The sequence below is a fragment of the Colobus angolensis genome, unplaced genomic scaffold, assembly GCF_000951035.1.
Source record: "Colobus angolensis palliatus isolate OR3802 unplaced genomic scaffold, Cang.pa_1.0 Scaffold202, whole genome shotgun sequence".
Lineage (NCBI taxonomy): Eukaryota > Metazoa > Chordata > Mammalia > Primates > Cercopithecidae > Colobus > Colobus angolensis.
The window spans coordinates 4,099,231-4,120,690 of record NW_012115178.1 but is presented as its reverse complement, the minus strand read 5'-3'; the positions used below and the strand labels follow the sequence as shown (position 1 = coordinate 4,120,690).

Here is a 21,460-nt window from a genome sequence, read left to right as displayed (position 1 = left end):
CAGCACACCAACATGGCAGAAGTATACATATGTAACAAACCTGCACGTTATGCACATGTACCCTAGAACCTAAAGTATAATAATAAAAAATAAAAATAAAAAAAATAAAAAAATAAAAAAAAAGAACTAACATTTACTGAACAAAAAAAAAAAAAAGAAAGAAATTTTAAAAAGCTTAGAAACCACTGCTCAAGTTCACTTAACAGCAATCCTCCATAATCAAGGAGGTTTTGAATGGGGGCAACTAATGTAATAAGAACATTAGAATATCCACATTACTGTTCTGTTCATCAAAAATTCTTCTCTCTTAAATAGGAAAGAATTCAAGTCCATTATGATGCGTTCCCCTCCAAATAAGCTTTACATCTTGTGAACACTTCATATACTGTTAAGCTGTTTGTATTTACTGTAGAGCTATTGTGTACATCCTTTAATAGCAGAAACATTAGAAAACAGATGCTTTGCTTATAGCTTAATTTACATAATACCACTGAGATACAGCTGTAAGCACGCTCAATCATTTTTTAATGTCTCATCAAAGTATAAGGTTCTTTTATCTTTTTACTGTAGCTACTTTAACTGAAAGAAGGCAAATACTACATGCCTGGCTACCATCAGCCACCACAACCTTTTTGCGTGTGATTCTTGCAGTATTCCAATTCATCACTGGCTCAGAAGGGCAGTTCTTAACTTTTTAAAAATTGATTCTCTTGAAATATCAACATTGCTCTGAATATTGGATTTTTCTGTCTAAATCTATTGAATTAAGGAGGCTCAAAAGGCTCCAATTTTAATTTCTTTTCAGCATTTTAAACCCAGATACAGGTAAGTACCAAGCAAGATTTTTAAGCTACTATGTAATCCAATTTATCCAGGTTAAAATCAGGTTAAATGCTTGCTGGTTGGAACCTGTCACAAGCATTAAAAGCCATGATTTAAGAAAAAGTGAGGAGGAAAAATTCATTGTTAAATAATGAATGATAATAACTGAAATAGATTAGATTCATAATTGCTTTTCAGTTCTTTGTTAGACTCGAACCAGTTTTTGGTATACCCCTTGAAGCATGTGCACAGATATTATAATTTTTAAAAATGAGACAGGTGTTCTTGTTTTCTCTTTCAGAATAGTCATTTGACAAGGAAAGAACAATGAATGGGGAGGCCTGTGTCCATGCTCCTCTCAGGGACCAACTAAATAGTTGTGGGTCCATGAGGTGCAACTCAATTTCTCTATGCCCTGAATTCTTAATCTTGAAAACAAGGATTTATAATGATCTCTAATGTCTACCACGATATCAATAACATTCAGAGCTACCCTTTACCTACCATGTCCTAAGGCTATGCTAAGCACTGTAAATACAATCACGCTTCACTGCCATAGTGACCAATGAGATGGGTATTCTCATCCCTAAATCATGGAAGGAAACTCTGAAGCTAAATTATTTGCTCAAGGTCACACAGTTAGTAAATGACAAAGCCAAAATTCAAACTATCTGAGTGACTGGTTTGTATAAGGAAGTTACCAAACAAGATGACAATTAGATACAGACTTTTGTGCATGGAATTAGGTGGCTTAAAATAATAATGAGTCAGTAAAGTTGAGCAATATAGCATAGTAAAATTAAGAGCACAGTTATAGGGCAGGCCTTATTTGAGCCATCCTTACCACTCAGTGCTGCAGTCAAGTCTTAGACTTCATCCCTTTCTCCTAAATCCTGGACATGGAACTCCCCTTCCCCTTATCACCCACATGGTACCTCCTTGACTGTCAGCAGAACCTATGGCTCCTTAACTCCTCCCCATTTTCAATCCACCAGTTTCCTCTGGCTTCACTTGTCTACCTTAACAATCAGAACTGCAATAATAAGCAAACTTGATGAAGAACCCTCTTATGCCCTAGAATCTGTCACCCTGTGATAGTCCGTGATGTCCACAGTACTAAAACTCAACTCTGGAGTATCCACAGAAACTGCAGTTAAGAATACGGGCTCTGGAAAGCAGACTTCTTGGATCAGAGCCCAGATGCCCCACTAAACAAATAGATGTTCTTATGTAAGTTATTTAACCTCTCTCAACCAGATTTCCGCATGTGCAAAATGGGGGAAATGATGTTCTCTATTTCACAGGGTTCTTGTGAGAGATGAGTTTAATTTATGTAAATCACATAGAACAGCATTCTAGTTCAAAGCACACAGACTTCTAAGAGAGCTTGGGGAAAGACACAAATGAGCACATATCTCCAGTCTCTGAGAAATAATTATGGCTGAGATGCAGAATGCTATCCAGTCTTATGAAGATAATAAAGATCATCTAATTTTTCTAAGAAGACAATATAGTCCTTAACCTTTACAGATAAATAATAAAAAGTTCCAGACCGGCCAGGCACAGTGGCTCACGCATGTAATCCCAGCACTTTAGGAGATCGAGGCGGGCAGATCATGAAGTCAGAAGATCAAGACCATCCTGGCTAACACGGTGAAATCCCGTCTCTACTAAAAATACAAAAATTAGCCAGTCAGGCGTGGTGCTGGGTGCCTGTAATCCCAGCTACTCGGGAGGCTGAGGCAGGAGAATTGCTTGAACCCGGAAGGTGGAGGTTGCAGTGAGCCAAGATCACGCCACTGCACTCCAGCCTGGCGACAGAGCAAGATTCTGTCTCAAAAAAAAAAAAAAAAAAAGTTCCAGACCACAGTAGGATTGTCTGTTTTTTGTTTTTAGCAGAAAAATTAAACCACAGGAAAGGTAGAATTTCTCTCTCTCTTTTATAAGATAAATATTTTTAAGACTAAAATAGCTATACAATTTTCAGACTTATTTATTAGGAAATAAATCAGTTCAGTGATCTACATTAGGATTTAATCTATATATTTGTTTCCAGGTCAAATGTGGTATAGACTGCTCCCTGCTCACCAAAATTCATGATCTCATCTTCCTTGGCACACAACTAATCAATATTTCTTGGGCTCCTTGAGAAATGTGACATGTGGTCATGTGACTGATTTTAGCTAGAAGAATGTGTGTAGAACTATGTGTATCACTTCTAGGTCTGGCCCATAAAAATCTCCAAGGTAGGTATATGCCTCTGTACTTCCTTGTGGCTGGCTAGAATGAAGATAGCTCCTAATGTAATTTTAGAAGCCACAATTGAAAATGACAGAGGCTCCAACAGTCTGAAAGACTGCATGGAAGAAGGCTACTCTGCTCACCTGTTCATGTACTGTAATAGGACTGTTACACGAGCAAGAAAGAAAATTCCATTGTATTTGTATCATTATATATTTTGGGGTTTACTTGTAACAGCAATTTGCCTTCTTTAAATAATGCAAATTTCAAATAATGCAGAATTTTAGACTCAAAATAATATATCAACTTAATAAATCTACATGAAGATAATGTAGATGGCTCAATGAATATACTCAAGGAATAAATCTCAAAGAACAGTAGTGTTTAAAATTCTAATTATTATTTTTTTCTTTTTTTGAGACAAGGTCTCACTCTAACACTCAGGCTGGAGTGTACTGGCATGATCACAATTCACTGCAGCCTAGACCTTCCAGGCTCAAGTGATCCTCCCACCTCAGCCTCTTGAGTAGCCTGGACTACAGTTGCATGCCACCATACTCGGCTAATTTTTTATTCTTTTGAAGAGACAGGGGTCTCAATATGTTGCCCAAGATGGTCTTGAACTCCTAGCCTCAAGCGATACTCCTGCCTTGGCCTCAGGAAGTGCTGGAATTACAGGCGTGAGCCACCATGCCCAGCCCCAAATTCTTATTACCAAATAAAGGGATTAGTCAAAATTCTCATGTAAAATACATAAAAATATGTAAATTTATCTGTTTCATAACATTCTAAAAAGTAATTATAAGAAAAATTAATTATTATATAACATTATATAAACATTGAGTGCTTAGACTGCCAAAAACTACTGTACTTAAGCCACTTATATGCATTATCTTGTTAATTCTCATCTTAACCTCCTGAGGAAAATATGACTATGATTCCCATATGATGATTGAGAAAACTAAGGCACAGAATAAATGACTCAGGTCATACAGTCACAAAGTGGCAGAGCTGAGATCTACAATTCAAACTCCTCAGCTCATTTCTTCACTACTATGCAAAAATGCCTCTGCAAGTAGTTTCCTATCATCTAAAACATTATAAGAAAATTTGGAAAGCAATTTAATTTGAAACCACTAAAGAATATCAAAAATATAGTTCTCTAAGTGATAACAAAAATCTGTATATAAGAAACTTTTTTAAAGAGTATTTCTCTTGTCAATATCTTTACCAGTTTCTTCCTTGACGAACACTATTAAATCACAACTCTCATAGAGAAGAAGGGCAGAGATTTGTGACTGAGAACCTAACCTCTTATTTCTTCTAGTTTGTTGCCAACCTGAACTAAAAAGCAGCTCCTGGTAGATTTATTAATGGCATCATAACTCTCAAAATTATTTTGATTTCTGTCTTGTTTGTTCTAACTCTCCTACCCTATACAATCGATTCCCAAGATTGTCAATTCTTCCTTCAAAATGTCAATTACATTCATTTCCCCTTCCATTTTCACTGGCATTATTCTAATTAAGTCCCTTACTGCCTATCACCTACACCATGTTTTTCCAACTTTTTAAACTGTCTTACTGATAAAAGAAATATTTTACATCTTGACTACATGAAGGCCACTCTGCTGACCTGTTCATCTACTATAATACTACTGTTACATGAGCAAGAAACACACAATACACACATATAATATACGTGTTTATACTTGAGACCAAATCTTTATTAAATAAGACTCTCTTCCTAAGAGCAATTTACTCTGACATGGTTTAAGCATTTTTGATTACATCTCTTACTGTATCAATTTCATGATCTGTTTGTGGGTCACAATCTGCAGCATGAATAACTTTGATCATTGCAAATGTTCCCTTACTTCCTCCATGTTTCCTGGCTCCTATTCTTTTCATTTATCTCCACCAGATTAAAACTTTGTAAAGCTCTATCCTAATGATGTCTACTTCCCATCCAGCATTCTTTATGAACTCCTCTTATAATCTTAAGAAAAAAGCACAAATTCCTTAGCCTACTGTCTAAGGCTCTACCAAACCTGGCCATACACCAATACACATTACCTCAACTATAGACAAACTGAACAACCCTGAACACAACTTGTGTATTCCTGATTCTTTCAAGACTGAATTCTGTCCCTCCCTAGTCCCTAGATATGCCTATGAAAATCCTACTCCACTCATTCACTCAGCATATATTTAGTGAGAAACTACATCTTCCAGGCACAGCGAGAGAGACAGGTGGTCTCTGCACTCACCGAGCTTATAGTATGAATATAGTATAGTATAGTATAGTATAGTACAGTATAGTATAGTACAGTATGCAAATGTGAAAGTACTAACAAATGTGAAAACAGTTCCAAAAGGAGTAATAGAGTATAATTGTATTATAAAATTTAAAAAGCTCATAAAAGGGTTAGGGCGGGCTGGGCACAGTGGCTGACGTCTGTAATCCCAGCACTTTGGGAGACCGAGGCGGGTGGATTGCTTGAGGTCAGGAATTCGAGACCAGCCTGGCCAACATGGTGAAATTCCATCTCTACTAAAATAAAAAAATAAGCTGGGCATGGTGGCAGGTGCCTGTAATCCCAGTTACTAGGGAGGCTGAGGCAGGAGAATTGCTTGAACCCAGGAGGCAGGGGTTGCAGTGAGCCAAGATCGCACCACTGCACTTCAGCCTGGGTGACAGAGTGAGATTCTGTCTCCAAAAAAAAAGGTTAGGGCACCTCTCCCTGAGAAAAGCCTTTTGTTTAAGTACCAAAGTATAAAAAGGACTGTTAACAGGTGAAAAGTGAGGTTAAAATGTTCTCCAGTAGGGAAAAAGCATGGTAAGGGTCCCAAGGAGAAAAATGGTGTGTGGAAACTTCAAAGAAGTGGAAGAAGACCAGTTTGGCTGTGGCACAGAGAAAGCAAGACAGAGCAGCCCATGAGCTGGGGGTAAAGGGAACAGCAGATGTGGATGGCATTACATCCTAAATCAAAGTATCCTGCCTGCTATATGCCAGGTAACTATGCATTTAAGAATGTTTAAAGCATGTTTTCTTGCTATCCAAAACTTGTGTTCTTCTGTGAAGACTGACAGGTAAATCTGTAGTGCAATAAGAACCAAACTAAATATATGTGTAAGTAGATCCGAGATAGGAGTATTAACTTTTCCTGGCACACTGGGAAAAGTTTTCTAGAGGAAATAACGTCTGAGCAGAGATGTTAAAAATGAATACATGAGTTCCCTAAATTGGCCGTGGCTTATCAGGCAAAGGACCAGGATGTGTAAAATTACAGGGGCATGAAAAAAATAATCATGGCTTTTCCATAAAGCCATCCCTGATAGTCTAGAAGAAAAAGTGTTTTCATGCTTTTCAGAATTTAAGGCCTTTGCATCAAAACAGTTAGTCTACAGGATGATAAAGTACTTGAAGAAAGAGGCTTCATCCTTCTTTATTTTTTTCTAAACCACTAATAGAAGTTTATTATAGTACTTTGCTTACAGAAGACACTAAATATCAGTAAATATAGACTTGTGGAAAAATAAATTAATCACATTTGTTGAATTAAAAGTAACTAAGTGATCCCTTATGTGCCGAAGGAGTAAGAGAATAAATATACTTTAATTTACTTTTCAGTAGCAGGGAAAGAGATTATCAAAGAAGTAAGGGATATATAGTGCAATGATAGGAGAAGGGCTCCAAATCGGGGTGCCTGGGACTCCCGTGTATAAGAAGGCAAGAAAAATGAGTGAGAATGACACAACACGAAAATTACTCATTATTAAAAATGTATAAGACTGAAAATTTTTATGCTGTTTAAAAAAATAGTCTACCTACAAAATATTAAGATAATTAAGGATTTGGCATAGTTGCTACCATTTCAGGCAGAGAACAGAGAATTTAATAACTCATCTCTTCTCCTACTTCCCCTACCTAAGCCTTGAGTTTTAAGAAATCATTTAAATTAACTTCAATATGTTCTTGTAGACATTACTAAACTCTGTCCATACCAATGCATTCCAATGACATCATTGTTTCCATGGTAACTAATGCATGTCAAATGGGAGAAAAACAGAGAGCAGGACTAAAAACCAAGGGGAAGAATGCAATAAACTGGTATAAACAAAGCATAACATCTATTTTGTAATTATAAAACACTTACTAATTTCAAATCCTTTACTATTACTTAGGCTCTGGGGCTTTTAAGGCCCAGAGGGATCTCAGAGGTCATCAAATCCACTTCCCACTCATAGCCAAGACCTTCTTTACAATGTAGCTAATCATGATTGCCCAATTGTTCACAGAGCTTATTGCTGGAAAGTTCTCACTCATTCATCTGCAAACATTACTGAATACCTATCTTGTTCTTCAGGTTTAAGAGATGATTAAGACCTTCTATCTCTTTTAAAAAATGTTTGTAGTTCAGAAGGCAAATAATTCAAATGTAGGGTGAAAAAAAAAAAAGAGAGCTATAATAAAGATACAGGAAGATGTCCAAAAGTTCTTACAGAGGAAAGAACTATAAATTTCAACTTGGAAGAATTACACAGTTCCAATGACTTTCATTTCTACTCCCACTAAGTCCCACAAACCCATGACAACATCCTGGACCTTGCCATGACCCAGAACTGCTCTAACTTGGCAAACTTTTACTTGAACATCAACTTTCTGATCCCAAACAGCTCTTTCACCTTCTAACTGATCCCTGAAGTAGTTCTATGAGCCTTATGCAGTCCATCAGCCTTCATCTGGAATATGTCTTCATAATACTTCCTTGCTAATATCCTCAGCATTTATCCTTCAGTGGCATCCACCTAGCAATAGCCTAACCTGGACTTAGTGATCATCCCTCTTCCTCTCTGTTATGTTCCATAAGGATTATCTGTCCAACCCTCTGCCTTAGAATCTAGGAAAAAAAAATGGTCAGAACAGTATAAGTATCCAGGTTTACATGTATACAGATTTACATAGGGACTGAAAAATAATATATGCTGAATTTGGCAACTACGGTCATTAGATTCCTAACTAGCAAAGTCCATGTAGGACTTGCTCCATATATGTAGTCACCTCAAATGGCAGTGTCAGTTGAAATGGTATTTTGATATACAAAATGATAATTTATACGGGGTGAAATTGTAAAGAGGTCTTACTTCTGCTCTGTTTAAAACTTCTTCCTCTGGCCGGGCGCGGTGGCTCAAGCCTGTAATCCCAGCACTTTGGGAGGCCGAGATGGGCGGATCACGAGGTCAGGAGATCGAGACCATCCTGGCTAACACGGTGAAACCCCGTCTCTACTAAAAATACAAAAACTAGCCGGGCGAGGTGGCGGGCGCCTGTAGTCCCAGCTACTCGGAGGCTGAGGCAGGAGAATGGCGTAAACCCGGGAGGCGGAGCTTGCAGTGAGCTGAGATCCGGCCACTGCACTCCAGTCCGGGCGACAGAGCGAGACTCCGCCTCAAAAAAAAAAACAAACAAACAAACAAAAAACTTCTTCCTCAAGGAATTCATGTTTTTGGGTGAGCGAGACACCCTCAACTCTCATCGTAAAGAATGAGAAGTTAAGCATTCACTTATGTGCAAATAGAATGGCTATTATCCTGACTTTGGAGTGATCTTAACAGACAATTGGCACTGCTATCTAATTTCTGCCAGAAAGAAGGATTATAGATTACTTGTCAATGTCATAATTTTTGGTAGATAACCTTCTAACTTTTTGCTGATTTGTATTCTAAAATCCCATATAATAAGTAACCTTATTTAGTTATCTGGGTAGGCATTACTTGTGTCTAGTTTGTCTTACAGGGCATAATATGAAGTAACATTGCTCAAATTAGGTGCTTCAGAGAGAGTTTTATGTGTGAGGCAGGCATTTGGTTATCACTGTTTTAAAAATTTTCCAACCTAAAGCTCACAACATAGAACACTGGCCCTAAACTACTTGCTGATTACAATTATAAACCCGCTAGTGAAAAACCTTTGGACCACCTGGAAGGTAAGCATACAGGCACCTTCCTTATCAGCCTCCTCATCATGAGAACATGTCAATCCAACTCAGAGTTCCGCAGCTTGCCAATGCCCACAGCACTGTGCTAACTGGCAAGGGAGAAGAGGTACTTGAGGAAATTCACCTCGACCATTCTACCACACTATTTTATACTTTTCAGAAGCCCTCTGAGAGATAAACATTTATGAAAGCTTCCCTTCAAGTCCATTCATTCAAATACATTATTGGATCTTATCCTGTGTCATGGTCTCACTGAAGAATCTGATAAAAGTTATAATTCGTTCCATACTAAAACAAATACACGTAGGCATACAATTTAGGGCTGGGGGAGGTGAGGGAGAGAAAAATCATGAGACTCCTGAAGCTAATCTACAGACTGAAGTTTAAAAAGTTCTGATGTATATGCTCTAAAATCTGTCTTTGAATTAAGCAAGGCTACTAGCTAGCCACAGAGAAGTATCATGTTGGCATTGTACTGAAATGTTTGTTTTAAATTGTACTCCAGCACGATTCCACCTGCTTTTGTTGAGGCACACTAGAAGGAAGAACTCTGTATTTACTGTAAAGAAGGTGATGAGAGTGTGTTCATTACATACACAGGTTCTTCTTTCTAAGAACTTAGGGAAGATATTTCTCTCTGGTCTCAGCTCTGTCTCCCTTGAGCATCCAGTTTTATTTTTTTTTAACTTTGCAGAAATGCACAGTTTTATAATGATACTATATTTCTTTTCCTTTGGCTGCTAGAAAAGTCATGGTACACCCCTAGCATGTATTTAAGTTCCTTAATAGCATGCAATTTGTTTACTGACTTCACTTCTGACTCCATCCAACTTTAATTATTTTGTCTATTTTTATTTTATTTTTAACTTTCATTCCACCAAATTGGGCAGAAAATCCTGAAGTGCCTCCTAGAAGAAGTGAGCTATAAATGAGTTGAACTGTAAGAGGCAGAAGGAAAAAAGTAATCTTTTTTCATCTGTTTCCCCATAAGTGATCTATTCAAGTCTATCTATCTAAATAATTTCCTAAAACACTCTTGTAATTTTTTTTGGCCAGTGAGAGCTGCAAGTATGAGAGAAGTAGTACTTCTATAGAAAACTCTTACCTAAAGGGTGTCTTGGAATTCTTCTGGGTTAATATCTTGTATAGATGCATTTGCACCTATAAGTGTGTTTTTAAAGTAACCATAACGATAAACTAGGACTTTCATAAAGACTTCTGCACAGGACTAAACTAAAACTTCAACTGTATTTTTCAATGACTTGCTTCTTCAGTTAGAAGAGTTTTATATTTTTCAACAGTGAAGCTGTAAATGCTTACGGGCACATGGACTTTGCGAAACATCTCAGCACCCTTGTGTGCATCCATCAATGCGACGTCCTGGGGCGTGGAGACAATCACAGCACCTAGCCAAAGAGAAACAAAATGCTATTATGTTTTAATTCTTTATGGAGAAATTACTTTCAACATTAAGTTGCTTACATGCGCAAATAGTCTATTACATTAACTACTTAGGTCACTCACATACATTTTACACAAATGAATGAGAAAGACAAGAAAATGTCGACTTTGTTTTTGCCTACCTTTGAATCCTCACTTCTAAAATCACAACTGGGCTGGGCATGGTGGCTCACGCCTACAATCCCAGCACTTTGGGAGGCCAAGGTGGGCAGATCATTTGGGGTCAGGAGTTCAAGACCAGCCTGGCTAACATGGTGAAACCCTGTCTCTACTAAAAATATAAAAATTAGCCAGGCATGGTGGCTCGTGCCTACAATCCCAGCTACTTGGGAGGCTGAGGCAGGAGAATCACTGAAACCCAGGAGACAGAGGTTGCAGTGAGCCAAGATCACACCACTGCATTCCAGCCTGGCTTACAGAGCAAGACTCCATCTCAAAACAAAAAATAAAATAAAAAAAAATAAAATCACAACTGACTAATCAGTGATTCAGGATCATAACTCAATCAGTGGAACTTTCTTCCCATTCAGATAACATGCAGTTATACAGATGGACGAGGTAGGCTTTACTTTCAAATGAACAGTCCAATAGCCAGGCATGGTGGCGTGTGCCTGTAATCCCAACTACTTGGGAGGCTGAGGCGGAGGGATCACTTAAGCTCAGAAGTCCAAGACCAGCCTGGGCAATACAGTGAGACTCCATCTCAAAAAAAAAAAAAAAAAAAAGGAAGAAGAAAGAAGGAAGAAATAAGAAGAAAGAAAGAAGAAGGAAAGGAAAGGAAAGGAGAAAGGGGGGGAGGAGAAGAGGAAGACGAGGAGGCGGAGGAGGCAGAGGAGGAGGAGGAGGAGGAAGAGGACGAGGTTGTTAATAGTCTACTTGGGAGACTGAAAAATTAAGCATTACAATACAATATGCTAAGGAGGAGAAGAAGGAGAACAAGGGGGAGGAGAAGAAAGAAGAAGAAGAGGAGGAGGAAGAAGCTGTTAATATTCTACTTGGGAGACTGAAAAAATAAGGATCACAATACAATATGCTAAGCATCATAACAGAGGTGTGCACAAAGTGTTATGGAGTTATAAAGAAGAAACAGGAAGAAAAGCTAACTAATTCAATCTAGGAGAGAAAATGGTGAAGTATGACAGATAGAAGCTAGACATAGGAGAAGCAATAGAGGAAAGTTTCCAGGAAGATGTGATTCTTAAGCTGAGTCCTAGAAGTTTATATTGTTAAAAATTCACACTGTGGAAAGCAGTTTGGTGGGAATAAAACTGAGGGCTGTGGCAGAAATTCGGATGCAAAATGTTAGAGGCCTGAAATGAAATGGATGGAGACGGCAAATTTTCTGGATCTCCACTACTACCCTACAGAAACCAGGTAGTACTAGGGTAGGTACAGAGTTTTGACAAAAAGTGCAGTACAATTTTTCTTTAGGTCGAAACAACAAAGGCCTGGTTAATATGGCAGAGTCTGTGAATTTTTTTTAACTTTGTGGTTCCCTCTAGATGATAACCTAAAAGATAATTAACATAAACATAATATAGATCACATGGCTGACCATCACCTTATAACTAAATACACAATGCTACGACAATTCAGAGCCCCAAACTGTTAAATTGGTATCAAGAGGCAGTCTGATACAACTAATGAAAACAGAGGCAAGATTAACAATAAATAACTGATTACACCAAGTGAAGGTCTAATGATAATAGACAGTATTGCCTGAAGGGATATTTTGAAGAAGTTTGAATAGAGAAAAGTGGTGGGAGAACCAAGTTATCACAAAGCACATGGCAGTATAGGCATGCCAAACTCAAAAGAACCTATACAGTAGTAGTTAGCTATAAATTCATCTTGCAATCAGCATCTTCATTTCAGGAAAAAACATATTTTACATTAAATTAATGTCATAAATTCGAATTTTACTGATTTTGTAAGCTTTTCTTGTATTTAATTTAATTTTTAAACTATATAGTATGAGCTAAAAACGTATGGAATTTGTGTTTATACCTAGTTAAGTAATCTTATAATAAAAATAAGTCAGTATGGGGTGTGGGAAGATTATTTTTCCTTTAGAAGAAGGGCCTATTCATTACTCAAGTTTCAGATACACTATTTTTAGAATTCTAAGAGATCAGGATTCAAAATTTGATTCTACAGCTGACTACCTGTGTGACTAGATAATGACTTAACCTATCAGAGTTTTTGTTTCTTCATCGACAAAATGGCATATAAATACTTAGGTCACAGGGTTAGAATAACTAAATAAACTACTATACACAGTTACTTGACATGATGCCTAACATTCAATAAATGATAGCTATCACTGTTAATATCATCATTATTACATTTGTTATTGTTTCTAATAAAATGCCTTATAAGTTGCTGGGAAGGTCATTTTCCTAAAGGCTATCAGGCAGCTCATCCTACTTTTCAAACTGTTCCATGGATCACTACAGCCTATTTTGATTGACTTCACCCAAGAAACCAAAAATTAACACTTCTCTTTCCCCTCTTGCAAAGACTGATGGAAATTATATCTTGGCAAAAATACTCTACACCTCCAATACACTTCCAGAATTTGCCACCTTCTAGATTCTGTTATTAATCTGTTTCCTAGTTTTTTTCATATCCAGTCATTTGGAAGGGATCAAATTCCAGCTTTGGCTGTATCCAGCTGTATAACTAACCTCAAACGAATAACTCAGAATCACTCTGAGTCTCGGTTTCTTTAACTGTAAAACTAGTGCCTGCACTAGATAGTTTCCAAGGACTCAGCTACCTCTATGATTACACTACTTAGCATTCCATCTTAACTATAAATAGCTTTTAGAACTACCTCTGCTCAACCTAACTGCCCTAATAATCTTATTTAAGAGGTATTAGTCATCAATCTCAGAGGTATTCTCTTCCTACATAATCAGAGGAGGCTATTTCCTCCAAATCTTCTCCTTCACTATGTATTAGTATGTAGGGTGTTCTCTACTGCATTGGCTCTAAAAAGTATTCTTAGCTTTCATATGATATAAACACGTTACTTTTTAAATACTTTTTGTCTACTATTTGTATCACCATTACACAATGTAACTTCAAGGGCAATTATGATATTTTTCATCTTTCTATCAAACAAAAGTAATAACATAATATTTTTCACAAAATAGGCACTTAACAAAAGATCAGCAATTTAAGCAATGTTCTTATATTTTCAGAATCATCTCCCCTAGATGATCATATCCCCTAGATTATAAACTTTAAGTTCACAACTCCTTGCACTAGGAGTCAAGAGCTCCAGATTCTGGTTGTGATGACAGTCTTAATATAATATATAACCTTGAATAACTAACTAAGTCTCAATATATCTCAATTAACTCCTTTATAAATTGAATCTATTTCCATACGCCCTATTTAACTTAAACAGCTGTTACATTAAAAAAATTATAAAAATGTTCAAGGACATTATTTTAATAGCTGTAAGATACTAGAGAGGGGGATTAAACTGGCTTGGTTTTCTCTGTACTTAATTCATCTTCACACAGTAACACAAATAAGCATCTATGCCATTTGAGTTTCTTTGCAGAATAGTCTGAATAGCACCATTTGAACAAATTAATAACAACATTTGACAAGGACAGTGATCATCTTTCATGTCCTGTCAAATGCTCATGAAGCATGTAAACATTTCAAGGAACTATATTTATATAACTTTTTTTGGTATAAATTTTTTTTGTCTACTATTTGTAGAAATATATGGGGTATTTTGCTGAAATATATGTTCTTAATTAATGATTAAGTCTTTAATCACAATACAATCAGCCTCTGGGTGTTGCCCTGAAAAAAAAAATGTCTAAGCCTTGTTGAAGAAGATAAAAACATAACTGGTTCACACATAAACCACTACCTCTTTTGCTGTATAGTATATCAAAGTTTAGTATAGTGTATAAGTTTCATATATCATATAAGTAATCATTTCAGATAGCCCTAGAATGAATTTCAGAATTTATGATAAGAAAATAATGCATAAAGAAACAACATAACCTCCAGTAAAATTAAATTTAGTCCTTAATCTAGCATAACCCAGATTTTTATTTTAAATTTTATTTGAATTTTTGTGTGTACATAGTAGGTATATATATATAAGGGGTCCATGGGATGTTTTGATACAGGCATGCAATATGTAATAACCACATCATGGAAAATGGGGTATCCATCCCCTCAAGCATTTATCTTTTGTGTTATAAACAATACAATTACACTTTTAGATATTTTTAAATACACAATTAAGTTATTATTGACTATAGTCACCCTGTTGTGCTATCAAATACTAGGTCTTACTCATTCTTTCTAACTATTGTTTTTGTACCCATTAGCCACTACCATCTCCCCCGACCCCAGTACCCTTCCCCACCACGAATAACTATCCTCTACTCTCTCTGTCTATAAGTTCAATTGTTTCAATTTTAGATCCCACAAATAAGTGAGAACATACAATGTTTGTCTTTCTGGTCAGGCTTATTTCACTTAACACAATGGCCTCAAGTTCCATCCATGTTGTTGCAAATGACAGGATTTCATTCTTTTTATGGCTAAATAGTACTCAACTGTGTATAAATAACACATTTTCCTTAATCATGCATCTGTTGATGGACACCAAGGTTGCTTTCAAATCTTGGCTATTGTGAATGGTGCTGCAATAAACATGGGAGCAGAGATATCTCTTTGGTATACTGATTTCCTTTCTTTTGGGTGTATACCCAGAAGTAGGACTGTTGAATCATATGGTGGCTCTATTCGTAGTTTTTTGAGGAACCTCAAAACTGTTCTCGATAGTGGTTTTACTAATTCACATTCCTACCAACAGTGACAAGGGTCCCCTTTTTCTCACATCCTTGCCAGCATTTGTTATTGCCTGACTTTGGACATAAGCCATTTTAACTGGGGTGAGATGATATCTCTCTGTAGTTTTGATTTGTATTTCTCTGATTATCAATGATTCTGAGCACCTTTTCATATGTCTGTTTGCCATTGTATGACTTCTTTTCAGAAATGTCTATTTAGATCTTTTGCCAATTTTTAAACTGGACGGTTAGATTTTTTTCCTATAGAGTTGTTGGAACTCCTTATATATTCTGGTTCTAAATCCCTTGTCAGTTGGGTAGTTTGCAAATATCTTCTCCCATTTCCTGGTCGTTTCTTTATGTTGATATTTCCTTTACTGTGCAGAAGCTTTTTAATGTGATGTGATCCCATTTGTCCAGGTTTGCTTTGATAGCCCGTATTTTTAAATTTTATTTATTTATTTATTTATTTATTTTTGAGACAGAGTTTCGCTCTTGTTGCCCAGGCTGGAGTGCAGTGGCGCAGTCTCAGCTCACTGCAACCCCTGCCTCCCAGGTTCAAGCAATTCTCCTGCCTCAGCCTCCCAGGTAGCTGGCATTATGGGCATGCGCCACCATGCCCACCTAATTTTTGTATTTTTTAAGTAGAGATGGGGTTTCTCTATGTTGGTTAGGTTGGTCTCGAACCCCGACTTCAGGTGATCCACCTGCCTCAGCCAGTAAGTGCTGGGATTATAGGCATGAGCCACTGTGAAGGGCCTTTTTTTTTTTTTGAGATGGAGTCTTGCTCTGTCGCCCAGGCTGGAGTGCAATGGCACGATCTCATCTCACTGCAACCTCCGCCTCCCAGATTCAAGCAATTCTCCTGCCTCAGCCTCCTGAGTAACTCGGATTACAGGCGCCCACCACCACCCCCAGCTAATTTTTGGTACAGACCGGGTTTCACCTTGTTGGTCAGGCTGCTCTCGAACTCCTGACCTCAGGTGATCCATCCATCTCTGCCTCCCAATGTGCTGGGATTACAGGCGTGCACCACTGCACACGGCCCCAGATTTTTAAATTTTAAAGGAATTATGTCAGTTGATTCTTGTTACTGTATCACTCAACATATGGTCTCTGAAACCTGATATTACATTTTATCTTTCTAACACTTGGCTTTCTACCTGTTAAATTTTAATTTTTCCCAGAAACATGAGCCAATATGAATTAGTCTAGAATTTTCTCCCTTTATACCATCATTAATGATGTCACTTCAGTTTGTGATTAAGAGACTGATAGAAAACTTGTGCTCCCTCTACTGACTGTATGCAAATGTCAACAGCAGAAAAAATAAAGTTTAGTTTGCAATAAATGGAATTATTTTCTGAGGAAAAAATGCCTATCTCAAGAAGCCCATCAAGAACTCTCTATCAGTTTTCTTTTTTTGTTTTTCTTTTTCTTTTTTGAGATGGAGTCTCGCTTTGTTGCCCAGGCTGGAGTATAGTGGCACAATCTTGGCTCACTGCAAGCTCCACCTCCCAGGTTCACGCCATTCTCCTGCCTCAGGTTCACGCCATTCTCCTGCCTCAGCCTCCTGTACTCGGACTACAGGCGTCCGCCACCATGCCTGGCTAATTTTTTGTATTTTTAGTAGAGGCGGGGTTTCACTGTGTTAGCCAGGATGGTCTCCTGACCTCATGTTCCGCCTGCCTCAGCCTCCTAAAGTGTTGGGATTACAGGCGTGAGCAACCACGCCTGGCCAAGAATTCTCTATCCATTTTCTAAAGTAAATGTCTAAGTCTAAACGATTAAATAATATTGTTTAAATGCTAATCACAACTTGTAATCCTTTTAAAAGGCTTCTTATCGCTGAGATTTACTATAATTTACTATAAAAGGTTAACTGTCTGGCAGACACTGGCAAATATGTAAACATTTTACAAAATAATTATTTAGAATATTGTTAATTCTCCTATTAAGAGGAAAATCTATTTATGACTGCATATCTGGATTTGGGTCAAAGGTCTGAGTAGTTAAACATTTAAAACTGATGATTCCAGGTGTGAGACTGATCATAACTATACCAATGTGGAACAGCTCAACTATGAATTCTAGTCCCCAGGGCACAGATTGTATCTAATTCTCTTGCTTGATTGAGAACTTCCGTGCTAGAGCCTAATAAACATGTGCAACAAAACCTGCTCAGGATTATAGCTGGAGAAATAATTCTATACCTTACAATTATGAGCATATCGATATAAAGTCAAATAAGACTTTAAAAAATTAACTATTTTTAATGTTCACACTGCCCTTAATATTTAGTGCTATTGATTCTCCTTTATTTAGAAATATACTTGCATCAAAAGAAAATAATCTATTCAACGTCTGATGTTTAACAAAAACAATACCAAATATAATTTTCTATTAAGCACTGGTATATTTTAGGTCTCCTCTGTCTTTCTCCTGCCACCCCCAAAATTCCTGAGTTTTAAATATAATTTGCTATAACATCAAGGATTACCTATCAATATTAGTATCAGCAGAAAGAAAACATAATTTAAAAGGTAAATTCACCTAAAATGTACTCACAGGCAGTGTTTCAACAGGAAATATAAATAATTCTTGGATGAGTCACTATTTTGACCTCTTGCTCTTTTCTAACAGACTACACAAGTGATTACAGTCATAAAGAGAATATGTTTTATTAATTTAGAAATGAATCATTATCTTGCTCACCTCAGAAAGAAATCCTCCCATAGAAAATTATATCAATTGGCTGGGCACGGTGGCTCACGCCTGTAATCCCAGCACTTGGGGAGGCAGAGGTGGGCAGATCACAAAGTCAGGAGACTGAGACCATCCTGTCTAACACAGTGAAAACTACAAAACATTAGCCAGGCGTGGTGGTGGGTGCTGTAGTCCCACCTACTTGGGAGGCTGAGGCAGGAGAATGGCATAAACCCGGGAGGTGGAGCTTGCAGAGAGCCGAGATCGCGCCACTGCACTCCAGCTTGGGCAACAGTGCGAGACTCCATCTTAAAAAAAAAAAGAAAGAAAAAAAGAAAATTATATCAATTTTTGAAAAAAGAATTAAACACAATAATAACTGGAAACAATGCTATATCAACATTACTGGTGTTCTAAATCATCCTAATTGATGAGAAAGAAAAAAACAAAGTTACTGGTGAGAGAGACCAAGTGTGCTTTGGAAGGTTAAGAATCCAACTTTGAATAAGTGTGATGTGGTACCAAGAAGAATGTATATTCTGTTGATATGGGGTGGAGAGTTCTGTAGATGTCTATTATGTCCACTTGGTCCAGGGCTAAGTTCAAGTCCAGAATATCCTTGTTAATTTTCTGTCTCATTGTTCTGTCTAATATTGACAATGGAGAGTTAAAGTCTCCCATTATTATTGTGTGGGAGTCTAAGTCTCTTTGTAGGTCTCTAAGAACTAGCTTTATGCATCTGGGTGCTCCTTTCTTGAGTGCGTATATATTTAGGATAGTTAGCTCTTATTGTTGCATTGATCCCTTTACCACTATGTAATGCCCTTCTTTGTCTTTTTTGACCTTTGTTGGTTTACAGTCTGTTTTATCAGAGACTAGGATTGCAACCCATACATTTTTTCCTCTTTTTTTTCCTATTTGCTTGGTAAATATTCCTCTATCCCTTTATTTTGAGCCTATGTGTGTCTTTGCACATGAGATGGGACGCCTGAATACAGCACACTGATGGGTCTTGACTCTTTATCCAATTTGACAGTCTGTGTCTTTTAATTGTAATTAATGTACTTGGACATTTGTAATTGTAATTAATGGGCACTTACCCCATTTACATTTAAGGTTAATATTGTTATGTGTGAATTTGATCCTGTCATTAGGATGCTAGCTGGTTATTTTGTCTGTTAGTTGATGCAGTTTCTTCATAGTGTCAATAGTCTTTTCAATTTGGTATGTTTTTGCAATAGCTGGTACCAGTTTTTCCTTTCCAAGTTTAGCGCTTCCTTCAGGAGCTGTTGTAAAGCAGGCCTGGATGCTTGTCTGTAAAGGATTTTATTTCTCTTTCACTTTGCTTATGAAGCTTAGTTTGGCTGTATATGAAATTCTGGGTTGAAAGTTCTTTTCTTTAAAAAAGTTGAGTATTGGCCTCCACTCTCTTCTAGCTTATAGGGTTTCTGCAGAGAGATCTGCTGTTAGTCTGATGGGCTTTCCTTTGTGGGTAGCCCGACCTTTCTCTCTGGCTGCCCTTAGCATTTTTTCCTTCACTTCAACCTTGGTGAATCTGACGATTATGTGTCTTGGGTTGCTCTACTCAAGGAGTATCTTTGTGGTGTTCTCTGTATTTCCTGAATTTGAATGTTGGCCTGTCTTGCTAGGTTGGGGAAGGGAAATTCTCCTGTATAATAACCTGAAGAGTGTTTTTCCACTTGGTTTCATTCTCCCTGTCACTTTCAGGCACACCAATCAAACATAGGTTTTGTCTTTTTACATAGTCTAATTTTTCTTGGAAGCTTTGTTGGTTCCCTTTCATTCTTCTTTCTCTAATTTTGTCTTAATGCTTTATTTCATTAAGTTGATCTTCAGTCTCTGATATCCTTTCTTCTGCTTGGTCGATTAGGCTATTGATATTTGTGTATGCTTCACAAAGTTCTCATGCTGCTTTTCAGCTCCATCAGGTCATTTATGTTCTTCTCTAAATTGGTTATTCTAGTTAGCAATTGGAAGTAAAACACTCCTCAGCAAATGCAAAAGAATGGAAATCATAAAAAACTGTCTCTCAGACCACAGTGCATTCAAGTTAGAACTCAGAATGAAGAAACTCACTCAAAACCGCACAACTACATGGAAACTGAACAACCTGCTCCTGAACGACTACTGGGTAAATAATGAATTAAGGCATAAATAAAGAAGTTCTCTGAAACCAATGAGAACAAAGACACAATATACCAGAATCTCTGGGACACAGCTAAAGTGGTGTTTAGAGAGAAATTTACAGCACTAAATGCCCACAGGAGAAAGCAGGAAAGATCTAAAATCGATACCCTAACATCACAATGAAAAGAACTAGAGAAGCAAGAGCAAACAAATTCAAAAGCTAGCAGAAGGCAAGAAATAACTAAGATCAGAGCAGAACTGAAGGAGATAGAGACACAAAAAACTCCTCAAAAATCAATGAATCTAGGAGCTGGTTTTTTCAAAGGATTAACAAAACAGATAGACTGCTAGCCAAACTAATAAAGAAGAAAAGAGAGAAGAATCAAATAGACACAATAAAAAATGATAAAGGGGATATCACCACTGATCCTACAGAAATACAAACTACCATCAGAGAATACTATAAACACCTCTATGCAAATAAACTAGAAAATCTTGAAGAAATGGATACATTCCTGGACACATCCACCCTCCCAAGACTAAATCAAGAAAAAGTTGAATCCATGAATAGACCAATAAGTTCCGAAATTGAGGCAGTAATTAATAGCCTACCAACCAATAAAAACCAGGACCAGACGGATTCACAGCTGAATTCTACCAGAGGTACAAAGAGGAGCTGTACCATTCCTTCTGAAACTATTCCAAACAATGGAAAAAGAGGGAGTCCTCCCTAACTCATTTTATGAGGCCAGTATCATCCTGATACCAAAACCAGGCAGAGACACAATAAAAAAGAAAATTTCAGACCAATATCACTGATGAACATCAATGCGAAAATCCTCAATAAGATATTGGAAAATCAAATCTAGCAGCACATAAAAAAAAAAACCATATCCATCATTATCAAGTTGGCTTCATCCCTGGGATGCAAAGCTGGTTAAATATATGCAAATCAATAAACATAATCCATCACATAAACAAAACCAATGACAAAAACCACATGATTATCTCAACAGACGCAAAAAGGCCTTCGATAAAATTCAACACCACTTCATTTCAAAAACACTCAATAGGGAGCAAGATGGCTAAACAGGAACAGCTCCAGTCTACAACTCCCAGCGCGAAGGACACAGAAGACTGGTTATTTCTGCATTTTCAACTGAGGTACTGGGGTCATCTCACTAGTGAGTACCGGACAATCGGTGCTGGTCAGCTGTTGCAGCCCGACCAGCGAGAGCTGAAGCAGGG

The 21,460-nt window shown here is 37.3% G+C and overlaps 1 protein-coding gene across 2 annotated transcripts in view; it reads right to left on the bottom strand.

Moving 5' to 3' along the window:
• Positions 1-21,460, bottom strand: part of NUBPL (nucleotide binding protein-like) — a 276,185-nt gene that overhangs the window by 27,629 nt on the left and 227,096 nt on the right. For both annotated transcript variants that reach the window (XM_011941866.1, XM_011941867.1), the window contains exon 8: positions 10,386-10,471. In XM_011941866.1, the coding sequence (XP_011797256.1) occupies positions 10,386-10,471 (86 nt within the window). The remainder of the gene's footprint in view (positions 1-10,385; positions 10,472-21,460) is intronic.